The following is a 14,715-nucleotide window of genomic DNA, read 5'->3' as shown; positions in this document are numbered from 1 at the left end:
CAGAGACCTGAATGAAACCTCCACATGATAAAACCGTCTTCCTATGAGGTTTAATCCAGACTAGACCCCCCCACCCCCCAATAACCTGAGGTCAGGTTTCAGAAAATGGCCATAATTTTCAAAAACACTTATGAGGAGGCAGTTGTATGGAACCATCACACACCATCACTTTAATACATAAGCGATTCCACACCAGCGCAAGTTAAATAATTGTTTTGGTATCTCAGATTGGCAATTCTCACATGTAAACTTAATTATAATGAAGGGTACTTTAGAAATAGATATTTATAATAATACATTTTATTTATAATCTTATTTTATCTTAATATTTAGTCTTTAAATTAATCTAATCTATAAATTAATGAAAAATAATGGTGTATTTCGGAATATAGAAATACTCCATATAGAAATACTCCATATAGAAATACTCCATACTCCATATAGAAATACTCCATATAGAAATACTCCATTTAGAAATACTCCATATAGAAATACTCCATATAGAAATACTCCATTTAGAAATACTCCATATAGAAATACTCCATATAGAAATACTCCATATAGAAATACTCCATATAGAAATACTCCATATAGAAATACTCCATATAGAAATACTCCATATAGAAATACTCCATATAGAAATACTCCATATAGAAATACTCCATATAGAAATACTCCATATAGAAATACTCCATATAGAAATACTCCATATAGAAATGCCCCATATAGAAATACTCCATACTCCATATAGAAATACTCCATATAGAAATGCCCCATATAGAAATACTCCATATAGAAATACTCCATATAGAAATACTCCATATAGAAATACTCCATATAGAAATACTCCATATAGAAATACTCCATATAGAAATACTCCATATAGAAATGCCCCATATAGAAATACTCCATACTCCATATAGAAATACTCCATATAGAAATGCCCCATATAGAAATACTCCATATAGAAATACTCCATATAGAAATACTCCATATAGAAATACTCCATACTCCATATAGAAATACTCCATATTCCATATAGAAATACTCCATATAGAAATACTCCATATTCCATATAGAAATACTCCATATTCCATATAGAAATACTCCATATTCCATATAGAAATACTTCATATGGAAATACTCCATATAGAAATACTCCATATAGAAATACTCAATATTCCATATAGAAATACTTCATATGGAAATACTCCATATAGAAATAGTCCATATTCCATATAGAAATACACCATATAGAAATAGACCATATAGAAGTACCCCATATAGAAATACTCCATATTCAATATAGAAATACTTCATATAGAAATACTCCATATAGAAATGCCCCATATAGAAATACTCCATATAGAAATACTCCATATTCCATATAGAAATACTCCAGAGATCCAGAACAGTCAGCTGAGAGAATCCCAGGAGCTCAGCCAGAGAGACCGTTACACTACAGTAGCATCCAGGGGAACACACACAGGTCCCAACCAACAGAACGACATCCAGAACAGGCAGCTGAGAGAATCCCAGGAGCTCAGCCAGAGAGACCGTTACACTACAGTAGCATCCAGGGGAACACACACAGGTCCCATCCAACAGAACGACATTCAGAGATCCAGAACAGTCAGCTGAGAGAATCCCAGGAGCTCAGCCAGAGAGCTATGCTGAGATATACAACACACAGGTCCCATCCAACAGAACAACATCCAGAGATCCAGAACAGTCAGCTGAGATAATCCCAGGAGCTCAGCCAGAGAGCTAATGCTGAGATATATAACACACAGGTCCCATCCAACAGAACAACATCCAGAGATCCAGAACAGTCAGCTGAGATAATCCCAGGAGCTCAGCCAAAGAGCTATGCTGAGATATACAACACAGGTCCCATCCAACAGAACAACATCCAGAGATCCAGAACAGTCAGCTGAGAGAATCCCAGGAGCTTAGCCAGAGAGCTATGCTGATATATAAAACACAGGTCCCATCCAACAGAACAACATCCAGAGATCCAGAACAGTCAGCTGAGATAATCCCAGGAGCTCAGCCAGAGAGCTATGCTGAGATATACAACACAGGTCCCATCCAACAGAACAACATCCAGAGATCCAGAACAGTCAGCTGAGAGAATCCCAGGAGTTCAGCCAGAGAGCTATGCTGAGATATACAACACAGGTCCCATCCAACAGAACAACATCCAGAGATCCAGAACAGTCAGCTGAGAGAATCCCAGGAGCTCAGCCAGAGAGCTATGCTGAGATATACAACACAGGTCCCATCCAACAGAACAACATCCAGAGATCCAGAACAGTCAGCTGAGAGAATCCCAGGAGCTCAGCCAGAGAGCTATGCTGAGATATACAACACAGGTCCCATCCAACAGAACAACATACAGAGATCCAGAACAGTCAGCTGAGAGAATCCCAGGAGCTCAGCCAGAGAGCTATGCTGAGATATACAACACACACAGGGCCTGTAAACCCTGCAGCATCAGAACTTAATCAGACACCTCCTGAACATCATCTGGAATCGAGTGAATCGTTTAGTTGGATTCAAAATCTTGCAACCTTACGGTTAACTAGTCCAATGCTCTAACCACCTGCCTCACATTGCACTCCACGAGGATCCTGCCTGTTACGCGAATGCAGTAAGAAGCCAAGGTAAGTTGCTAGCTAGCATTAAACTTATCTTATAAAAAACAATCAATCAATCAATCATATAGTTAAACTAGTAATATCATCAACCAGTGTCCTGCGTTGCATATAATCGATGCGGTGCGCATTCGCAAAAAAGTACTGTCGTTGCTCCAACGTGTACCTAACCATAAACATCAATTACTTTCTTAAAATCAATACAAGTATATATTTTTAAACCTGCAATTTAGTTAATATTGCCTGCTAACATGAATTTCTTTTAACTAGAGAAATTGTTTCACTTATCTTGCAACAGAGTCAGGGTATATGCAGCAATTTGGGCCGCCTGGCTCGTTGCGAACTGTGTGAAGACTATTTCTTCCTAACAAAGACAGCCAACTTCGCCAAACGGGGGATAATTTAACAAAAGCGCATTTGTGAAAAAAGCACAATCGTTGCACGACTGTCCCTAAACATAAACACCAATGCCTTTCTTAAAATCAATACACAGAAGTATATATTTTTAAACCTGCATATTTAGCTAGAAGCAATCCAGGTTAGCAGGCAATATTAACCAGGTGAAATTGTGTCACTTCTCTTGCGTTCATTGCACGCAGAGTCAAGGTTATATGCAACAGTTTGGGCCGCCTGGCTCGTTGCGAACTAATTTGCCAGAATTTTACGTAACTATGACATAACATTGAAGGTTGTTACAATGTAACAGGAATATTTAGATTTATGGATGCCACCCGTTAGATAATATGGAACGGTTCCATATTTAACTGAAAGAATAAACGTTTCGATTAATGATCTAAGGCTCGTATTTCTGTGTGTTATCATGTTATAACTAAGTCTATGATTTGATAGAGCAGTCTGACTGAGCGGTGGTAGGCAGCAGCAGGCTCGTAAGCATTCAATCAAACAGCGCTTTCGTGCGTTTTGCCAGCAGCTCTTCGCAATGCTTCAAGCATTGAGCTGTTTATGACTTCAAGCCGGTGTAACCGATGTGAAATGGCTAGCTACGTCACTCGCTCTGAGACTTGGAGTAGTCGTTCCCCTTGCTCTGCAAGGGCCGCGGCTTTTGTGGAGCGATGGGTAATGCTGCTTCGAGGGTGGCTGGTGTCGATGTGTTCCTGGTTCAACTGCACTGTCCACAACCATAGGGCTCTCCAGAGGGTGGTGCGGTCTGCACAACGCATCACTGGGGGAAAACTACCTGCCCTCCAGGACACCTTCAACAACCGATGTCACAGGAAGGCAAAAAAAGATAATCAAGGACAACAACCACCCGAGCCACTGCCTGTTCACCCCTCTATCATCCAGAAGGCGAGATCAGGACAGGTGCATCAAAGCTGGGACCGAGAGTCTGAAAAACAGCTTCTATCTCAAGGCCATCAGACTGTTAAACAGCCATCACTAGCACAGAGAGGCGGCTGCCTATCTACAGACTTGATATCATTGGCCACTTTAATAAATGGAACACTAGTCACTTTAATAATTCCACTTTAATTAAGAATGTTTACTGCTAACCATGTGTATGTGACCAATACAATTTGATTGGATTATAATGCCATCCTTTATAAACCTTGATATTGTAAATGATGTGAAGTGAACAATTAGGACTCACTGCTGTGTCGTTTGCTTCTATGACATCGACGCGGTATTTCTTATAATCCTCAACATTTCATCTTTCAGACAACATCAACTCCTCTTGATTTACAGCATGTGAGCTTTGACGTCATGTGTAGTGTGTTACTGTACAGCCACTGAGCTCTGACATCATGTATAGCGTGTTACTGTACAGCCACTGAGCTCTGACGTCATGTATAGCGTGTTACTGTACAGCCACTGAGCTCTGACATCATGTATAGCGTGTTACTGTACAGCCACTGAGCTCTGACGTCATGTATAGCGTGTTACTGTACAGACACTGACCTCTGACGTCATGTATAGCGTGTTACTGTACATACACTGAGCTCTGACGTCATGTATAGCGTGTTACTGTACAGACACTGGGCTCTGACGTCATGTATGGCGTGTTACTGTATAGCCACTGAGCTCTGACGTCATGTATAGCGTGACAAAATCTGCCATTTTCAACCCATAAACTGGATGACATATGGGCTGTGAGTGATGGAAAGGGCTACATCTCTTATCCACAAAAACTTTTTTAATAAAATAGATTTAAATGCCTTTAATGATTTGATGTCTTTCTATCAAATCAATGATTCACTCTTTTTTTCCCAAATCAAAGGTTTGTGAAAGTTGACCAGACCAGTTTAGAATCTTAAGCACTGGTTCTGAGGTTTCTATGACAACCCATGAAAAAAGTTATTGCAGATCAGAGATTTAAATGCATTTTTTATGTCTTGATGTGATTCTATCAAATCAACACATCGATGCAAATCAAAGGTTGTAAAAGTAGGCATTTAATATGTGAATATATTCTAATGTTGGAAATAAAACCAACTTTACTTCGATTACTTACTGATGTCAATCAGATCTCCTGTCTCCTCTTCTTCTTCTTCCACTGTGACAGTTATCTCTCCCTCAACTCCAAAAACTGCTTCCTCCTCCTCCTCTTTTTTTACATCACAGATATAAATATCTTTGGTAACATCCCCCTCCTCTTTCACTCCGAACTCTCTTTTGTCTTCATTCACTCTAACGTCCATCTCTTCTTCTTTCACAGTAACAGCCTCATCCTCTACTTCTATTTTAACAGTCTCTTCTTCTTTCACTGTAACAGCCTCATCCTCTACTTCTATTTTAACAGTCTCTTCTTCTTTCACTGTAACAGCCTCATCCTCTACTTCTATTTTAACTGCGACATCATCCTCTTCCTTCTCCTCTTTCACCAGAGTTTCTTTCTCCGTCCATCCGACCTCCTCTTTAGTATGGGGGCAGTATCTTAGTGCGCTCATGGTCGAGGAAGTTAGCTAGCTAGTTAGCATTAGCGATTAGACTAGTGATAGGCAAATTTAACCAACCAGCTAGCGAACAACGTAAATATGAAATGAAATTGGGTAACTGGTAGACGTGTGTTTATAACACAATGGCTAATATACACCGAAATAGTATAAAGACCTTGAATATTTCGGCGAGGTGGCTAACTGTTGTTGAAGTGTCCCGTCCCCGTCAACTAGATTATACGTCACGCAAGTAGTATCGCGAGAAAAACGAACATCGCCAACTGCTGACTAAAGTGGATAACGCAGTTACGGAAATTATTTTATTTTCAGACAAAAAGTTTATTATAGAAGTCAATATTATATGGAAACGTACAAAGAGAAGCATGTTTTGATTCATTAGTGCAGATTTTTATTGGGTGAGAATTTAAATACTAGACTACTGCACATCTGCATTTAAGATAATGTCCTATTAATTCACCTAAACATATATTATAATTAACAAATATGTCCATACTGCTCCTACATGGTGTGACAATACATCATGTAGATGTATATAATGACCAGACTAGGTCTATACTGCTCCTACATGGTGTAACAATACATCATGTAGATGTATATAATGAACAGACTAGGTCTATACTGCTCCTACATGGTGTAACAATACATCATGTATATAATGAACAGACTAGGGCTATACTGCTCCTACATGGTGTAACAATACATCATGTAGATGTAGATGTAGGAGCAGTATAGACCTAGTCTGGTCATTATATACATCTACATGATGTATTGTTATACCATGTAGGAGCAGTATAGACCTAGTCTGGTCATTATATACATCTACATGATGTATTGTTACACCATGTAGGAGCAGTATAGACCTAGTCTGGTCATTATATACATCTACATGATGTATTGTCACACCATGTAGGAGCAGTATAGACCTAGTCTGTTCATTATATACATCTACATGATGTATTGTTACACCATGTAGGAGCAGTATAGACCCAGTCTGTTCATTATATACATGGTGTAACAATACTGGGAGCATTGGAAGGGCATTTCTCCTGTGTGTGTCATCTCATGCTTATTTAAATCCTGTGAACGTGAAAATATTTTTTCACACTGAAAGCATTGAAAAGGCTTTTCTCCTTTGTGTGTCCTCTCATGCTGTTTTAGGTTCTGTAACTTGGTAAAATGCTTTCCACACTGGGAGCAGTGGTGTCGTCTGGCTGGATTTGGCATCTCTGGGTCTGGTTCCCCTGATGGACTCTTCCTGTTGTGAGAGTGTGGTCTTTCTCCTGTCAAAGACAACAGATTATTTAGTTAAATACTAAACAGAGACCTGAATGAAACCTCCACATGATAAAACCGTCTTCCTATGAGGTTTAATCCAGACTAGACCCCCCCACCCCCCAATAACCTGAGGTCAGGTTTCAGAAAATGGCCATAATTTTCAAAAACACTTATGAGGAGGCAGTTGTATGGAACCATCACACACCATCACTTTAATACATAAGCGATTCCACACCAGCGCAAGTTAAATAATTGTTTTGGTATCTCAGATTGGCAATTCTCACATGTAAACTTAATTATAATGAAGGGTACTTTAGAAATAGATATTTATAATAATACATTTTATTTATAATCTTATTTTATCTTAATATTTAGTCTTTAAATTAATCTAATCTATAAATTAATGAAAAATAATGGTGTATTTCGGAATATAGAAATACTCCATATAGAAATACTCCATATAGAAATACTCCATACTCCATATAGAAATACTCCATATAGAAATACTCCATTTAGAAATACTCCATATAGAAATACTCCATATAGAAATACTCCATTTAGAAATACTCCATATAGAAATACTCCATATAGAAATACTCCATATAGAAATACTCCATATAGAAATACTCCATATAGAAATACTCCATATAGAAATACTCCATATAGAAATACTCCATATAGAAATACTCCATATAGAAATACTCCATATAGAAATACTCCATATAGAAATACTCCATATAGAAATGCCCCATATAGAAATACTCCATACTCCATATAGAAATACTCCATATAGAAATGCCCCATATAGAAATACTCCATATAGAAATACTCCATATAGAAATACTCCATATAGAAATACTCCATATAGAAATACTCCATATAGAAATACTCCATATAGAAATACTCCATATAGAAATGCCCCATATAGAAATACTCCATACTCCATATAGAAATACTCCATATAGAAATGCCCCATATAGAAATACTCCATATAGAAATACTCCATATAGAAATACTCCATATAGAAATACTCCATACTCCATATAGAAATACTCCATATTCCATATAGAAATACTCCATATAGAAATACTCCATATTCCATATAGAAATACTCCATATTCCATATAGAAATACTCCATATTCCATATAGAAATACTTCATATGGAAATACTCCATATAGAAATACTCCATATAGAAATACTCAATATTCCATATAGAAATACTTCATATGGAAATACTCCATATAGAAATAGTCCATATTCCATATAGAAATACACCATATAGAAATAGACCATATAGAAGTACCCCATATAGAAATACTCCATATTCAATATAGAAATACTTCATATAGAAATACTCCATATAGAAATGCCCCATATAGAAATACTCCATATAGAAATACTCCATATTCCATATAGAAATACTCCAGAGATCCAGAACAGTCAGCTGAGAGAATCCCAGGAGCTCAGCCAGAGAGACCGTTACACTACAGTAGCATCCAGGGGAACACACACAGGTCCCAACCAACAGAACGACATCCAGAACAGGCAGCTGAGAGAATCCCAGGAGCTCAGCCAGAGAGACCGTTACACTACAGTAGCATCCAGGGGAACACACACAGGTCCCATCCAACAGAACGACATTCAGAGATCCAGAACAGTCAGCTGAGAGAATCCCAGGAGCTCAGCCAGAGAGCTATGCTGAGATATACAACACACAGGTCCCATCCAACAGAACAACATCCAGAGATCCAGAACAGTCAGCTGAGATAATCCCAGGAGCTCAGCCAGAGAGCTAATGCTGAGATATATAACACACAGGTCCCATCCAACAGAACAACATCCAGAGATCCAGAACAGTCAGCTGAGATAATCCCAGGAGCTCAGCCAAAGAGCTATGCTGAGATATACAACACAGGTCCCATCCAACAGAACAACATCCAGAGATCCAGAACAGTCAGCTGAGAGAATCCCAGGAGCTTAGCCAGAGAGCTATGCTGATATATAAAACACAGGTCCCATCCAACAGAACAACATCCAGAGATCCAGAACAGTCAGCTGAGATAATCCCAGGAGCTCAGCCAGAGAGCTATGCTGAGATATACAACACAGGTCCCATCCAACAGAACAACATCCAGAGATCCAGAACAGTCAGCTGAGAGAATCCCAGGAGTTCAGCCAGAGAGCTATGCTGAGATATACAACACAGGTCCCATCCAACAGAACAACATCCAGAGATCCAGAACAGTCAGCTGAGAGAATCCCAGGAGCTCAGCCAGAGAGCTATGCTGAGATATACAACACAGGTCCCATCCAACAGAACAACATCCAGAGATCCAGAACAGTCAGCTGAGAGAATCCCAGGAGCTCAGCCAGAGAGCTATGCTGAGATATACAACACAGGTCCCATCCAACAGAACAACATACAGAGATCCAGAACAGTCAGCTGAGAGAATCCCAGGAGCTCAGCCAGAGAGCTATGCTGAGATATACAACACACACAGGGCCTGTAAACCCTGCAGCATCAGAACTTAATCAGACACCTCCTGAACATCATCTGGAATCGAGTGAATCGTTTAGTTGGATTCAAAATCTTGCAACCTTACGGTTAACTAGTCCAATGCTCTAACCACCTGCCTCACATTGCACTCCACGAGGATCCTGCCTGTTACGCGAATGCAGTAAGAAGCCAAGGTAAGTTGCTAGCTAGCATTAAACTTATCTTATAAAAAACAATCAATCAATCAATCATATAGTTAAACTAGTAATATCATCAACCAGTGTCCTGCGTTGCATATAATCGATGCGGTGCGCATTCGCAAAAAAGTACTGTCGTTGCTCCAACGTGTACCTAACCATAAACATCAATTACTTTCTTAAAATCAATACAAGTATATATTTTTAAACCTGCAATTTAGTTAATATTGCCTGCTAACATGAATTTCTTTTAACTAGAGAAATTGTTTCACTTATCTTGCAACAGAGTCAGGGTATATGCAGCAATTTGGGCCGCCTGGCTCGTTGCGAACTGTGTGAAGACTATTTCTTCCTAACAAAGACAGCCAACTTCGCCAAACGGGGGATAATTTAACAAAAGCGCATTTGTGAAAAAAGCACAATCGTTGCACGACTGTCCCTAAACATAAACACCAATGCCTTTCTTAAAATCAATACACAGAAGTATATATTTTTAAACCTGCATATTTAGCTAGAAGCAATCCAGGTTAGCAGGCAATATTAACCAGGTGAAATTGTGTCACTTCTCTTGCGTTCATTGCACGCAGAGTCAAGGTTATATGCAACAGTTTGGGCCGCCTGGCTCGTTGCGAACTAATTTGCCAGAATTTTACGTAACTATGACATAACATTGAAGGTTGTTACAATGTAACAGGAATATTTAGATTTATGGATGCCACCCGTTAGATAATATGGAACGGTTCCATATTTAACTGAAAGAATAAACGTTTCGATTAATGATCTAAGGCTCGTATTTCTGTGTGTTATCATGTTATAACTAAGTCTATGATTTGATAGAGCAGTCTGACTGAGCGGTGGTAGGCAGCAGCAGGCTCGTAAGCATTCAATCAAACAGCGCTTTCGTGCGTTTTGCCAGCAGCTCTTCGCAATGCTTCAAGCATTGAGCTGTTTATGACTTCAAGCCGGTGTAACCGATGTGAAATGGCTAGCTACGTCACTCGCTCTGAGACTTGGAGTAGTCGTTCCCCTTGCTCTGCAAGGGCCGCGGCTTTTGTGGAGCGATGGGTAATGCTGCTTCGAGGGTGGCTGGTGTCGATGTGTTCCTGGTTCAACTGCACTGTCCACAACCATAGGGCTCTCCAGAGGGTGGTGCGGTCTGCACAACGCATCACTGGGGGAAAACTACCTGCCCTCCAGGACACCTTCAACAACCGATGTCACAGGAAGGCAAAAAAAGATAATCAAGGACAACAACCACCCGAGCCACTGCCTGTTCACCCCTCTATCATCCAGAAGGCGAGATCAGGACAGGTGCATCAAAGCTGGGACCGAGAGTCTGAAAAACAGCTTCTATCTCAAGGCCATCAGACTGTTAAACAGCCATCACTAGCACAGAGAGGCGGCTGCCTATCTACAGACTTGATATCATTGGCCACTTTAATAAATGGAACACTAGTCACTTTAATAATTCCACTTTAATTAAGAATGTTTACTGCTAACCATGTGTATGTGACCAATACAATTTGATTGGATTATAATGCCATCCTTTATAAACCTTGATATTGTAAATGATGTGAAGTGAACAATTAGGACTCACTGCTGTGTCGTTTGCTTCTATGACATCGACGCGGTATTTCTTATAATCCTCAACATTTCATCTTTCAGACAACATCAACTCCTCTTGATTTACAGCATGTGAGCTTTGACGTCATGTGTAGTGTGTTACTGTACAGCCACTGAGCTCTGACATCATGTATAGCGTGTTACTGTACAGCCACTGAGCTCTGACGTCATGTATAGCGTGTTACTGTACAGCCACTGAGCTCTGACATCATGTATAGCGTGTTACTGTACAGCCACTGAGCTCTGACGTCATGTATAGCGTGTTACTGTACAGACACTGACCTCTGACGTCATGTATAGCGTGTTACTGTACATACACTGAGCTCTGACGTCATGTATAGCGTGTTACTGTACAGACACTGGGCTCTGACGTCATGTATGGCGTGTTACTGTATAGCCACTGAGCTCTGACGTCATGTATAGCGTGACAAAATCTGCCATTTTCAACCCATAAACTGGATGACATATGGGCTGTGAGTGATGGAAAGGGCTACATCTCTTATCCACAAAAACTTTTTTAATAAAATAGATTTAAATGCCTTTAATGATTTGATGTCTTTCTATCAAATCAATGATTCACTCTTTTTTTCCCAAATCAAAGGTTTGTGAAAGTTGACCAGACCAGTTTAGAATCTTAAGCACTGGTTCTGAGGTTTCTATGACAACCCATGAAAAAAGTTATTGCAGATCAGAGATTTAAATGCATTTTTTATGTCTTGATGTGATTCTATCAAATCAACACATCGATGCAAATCAAAGGTTGTAAAAGTAGGCATTTAATATGTGAATATATTCTAATGTTGGAAATAAAACCAACTTTACTTCGATTACTTACTGATGTCAATCAGATCTCCTGTCTCCTCTTCTTCTTCTTCCACTGTGACAGTTATCTCTCCCTCAACTCCAAAAACTGCTTCCTCCTCCTCCTCTTTTTTTACATCACAGATATAAATATCTTTGGTAACATCCCCCTCCTCTTTCACTCCGAACTCTCTTTTGTCTTCATTCACTCTAACGTCCATCTCTTCTTCTTTCACAGTAACAGCCTCATCCTCTACTTCTATTTTAACAGTCTCTTCTTCTTTCACTGTAACAGCCTCATCCTCTACTTCTATTTTAACAGTCTCTTCTTCTTTCACTGTAACAGCCTCATCCTCTACTTCTATTTTAACTGCGACATCATCCTCTTCCTTCTCCTCTTTCACCAGAGTTTCTTTCTCCGTCCATCCGACCTCCTCTTTAGTATGGGGGCAGTATCTTAGTGCGCTCATGGTCGAGGAAGTTAGCTAGCTAGTTAGCATTAGCGATTAGACTAGTGATAGGCAAATTTAACCAACCAGCTAGCGAACAACGTAAATATGAAATGAAATTGGGTAACTGGTAGACGTGTGTTTATAACACAATGGCTAATATACACCGAAATAGTATAAAGACCTTGAATATTTCGGCGAGGTGGCTAACTGTTGTTGAAGTGTCCCGTCCCCGTCAACTAGATTATACGTCACGCAAGTAGTATCGCGAGAAAAACGAACATCGCCAACTGCTGACTAAAGTGGATAACGCAGTTACGGAAATTATTTTATTTTCAGACAAAAAGTTTATTATAGAAGTCAATATTATATGGAAACGTACAAAGAGAAGCATGTTTTGATTCATTAGTGCAGATTTTTATTGGGTGAGAATTTAAATACTAGACTACTGCACATCTGCATTTAAGATAATGTCCTATTAATTCACCTAAACATATATTATAATTAACAAATATGTCCATACTGCTCCTACATGGTGTGACAATACATCATGTAGATGTATATAATGACCAGACTAGGTCTATACTGCTCCTACATGGTGTAACAATACATCATGTAGATGTATATAATGAACAGACTAGGTCTATACTGCTCCTACATGGTGTAACAATACATCATGTATATAATGAACAGACTAGGGCTATACTGCTCCTACATGGTGTAACAATACATCATGTAGATGTAGATGTAGGAGCAGTATAGACCTAGTCTGGTCATTATATACATCTACATGATGTATTGTTATACCATGTAGGAGCAGTATAGACCTAGTCTGGTCATTATATACATCTACATGATGTATTGTTACACCATGTAGGAGCAGTATAGACCTAGTCTGGTCATTATATACATCTACATGATGTATTGTCACACCATGTAGGAGCAGTATAGACCTAGTCTGTTCATTATATACATCTACATGATGTATTGTTACACCATGTAGGAGCAGTATAGACCCAGTCTGTTCATTATATACATGGTGTAACAATACATCATGTAGATGTACACTACCAGTCAAATAGTTTTGACACACCTGCTCATTCCAGGGTTTTTCTTTCTTTTGACTCTTTTCTACATTGTATAATAGTGAAGACATCAAAACAATAAAATAACACATATGGAATCATGTAGTAACCCAAAAAAAACGTGTTAAACCAATCAAAATATATTTTATATTTGAGATTCTTCAAAGTAGCCACCCACTTTGCCTTGATGACAGCTTTGACAGCTTTGATGACATTGGGGTTTTACAGACGTGGTTCATACGATGAACCCAAAGACTAATGAATACTTGCTATGTCCTCATTGGGGTTTTACAGACGTGTTTCATACGTCTTATTTATACACTTGGGTAATATTTATGAAATATATATTGTTATATTTGGTAGCACTTATTTGTTTTTCCTTTGCCTCCAACCCCTTTCGATGTGTGTTCCACACATCGAATGTGGGAGGGGCCAGGTCTACATAATGGTGCAAATTTTTTTTTTTTAATCACAAAAGCTCTGACGAAAGACCGTGAGGCCGATACGTAAAAGCTTATTAAATATCAGTGATACTATCAAGAGCAGTGTGCGGTTCGCTTTTTCCTTCATCGTGTTCAACTGTTGCCATGCACCTACAAAAACAATATTGCTCAGATGTGCGAGTGCCTTTTGAATTTAATACATGTGGACACATCTTCAAATTAGTGGATTCGTTTATTTCAGCCACACCCATTGTTGACAGGTGTATAAAAATCAAGCACACATCCTTGCAATCTCCATAGACAAACATTGGCCTTACTGAAGAGCTCAGTGACTTTCAATGTGGCACCGTCATAGGATCTATCAAGTCAGTTTGTCAAATTTCTGCCCCGGTCAACCGTAAGTGCTGTTATTGTGAAGTGGAAACTTCTTGTAGCAACAATGGCTCAGCCGCGAAGTGGTAGGGGAGTACTGAAGCACGTAAAAATCCTCTGTTCTTGCTTGCAACACTCACTACCGAGTTCCAAACTGCCCCCGGGAATCAACGTCAACAAGAACTGTTCGTCGGGAGCTTAATGAAATGGGTTTCCATGGATGAGTAGTCGCACACAAGCCTAAAATCACCATGTGCAATGCCAATGGTCGGCTGGAATGGTGTAAAGCTCACCGCCAATGGACTCTGGAGCAGTCTGCTGGAGTGATGAATCACGCTTCACCATCTGGCAGTCCGACGGATGAGTCTGGGTTTGGTGGATGCCAGGAGAATGCTACCT

At 39.4% G+C, this 14,715-nt stretch overlaps 1 protein-coding gene across 1 annotated transcript in view; it reads right to left on the bottom strand.

Annotated features, from left to right (window-relative positions):
- LOC139424264 (zinc finger protein 436-like) overlaps positions 1-5,765 on the bottom strand; it is a 7,794-nt gene extending 2,029 nt beyond the window's left edge. The window contains exon 1 of the mRNA XM_071175953.1: positions 5,128-5,765. Coding sequence (XP_071032054.1) covers positions 5,128-5,563 — 436 coding nt within the window. The 5' untranslated portion in view covers positions 5,564-5,765. The remainder of the gene's footprint in view (positions 1-5,127) is intronic.
- Positions 5,766-14,715: the final 8,950 nt, after the last annotated feature.

The sequence above is a fragment of the Oncorhynchus clarkii genome, chromosome 13, assembly GCF_045791955.1.
Source record: "Oncorhynchus clarkii lewisi isolate Uvic-CL-2024 chromosome 13, UVic_Ocla_1.0, whole genome shotgun sequence".
NCBI lineage: Eukaryota > Metazoa > Chordata > Actinopteri > Salmoniformes > Salmonidae > Oncorhynchus > Oncorhynchus clarkii.
The sequence above is the reverse complement of the archived record's forward strand: the minus strand, read 5'-3'. Positions and strand labels throughout refer to the sequence as shown.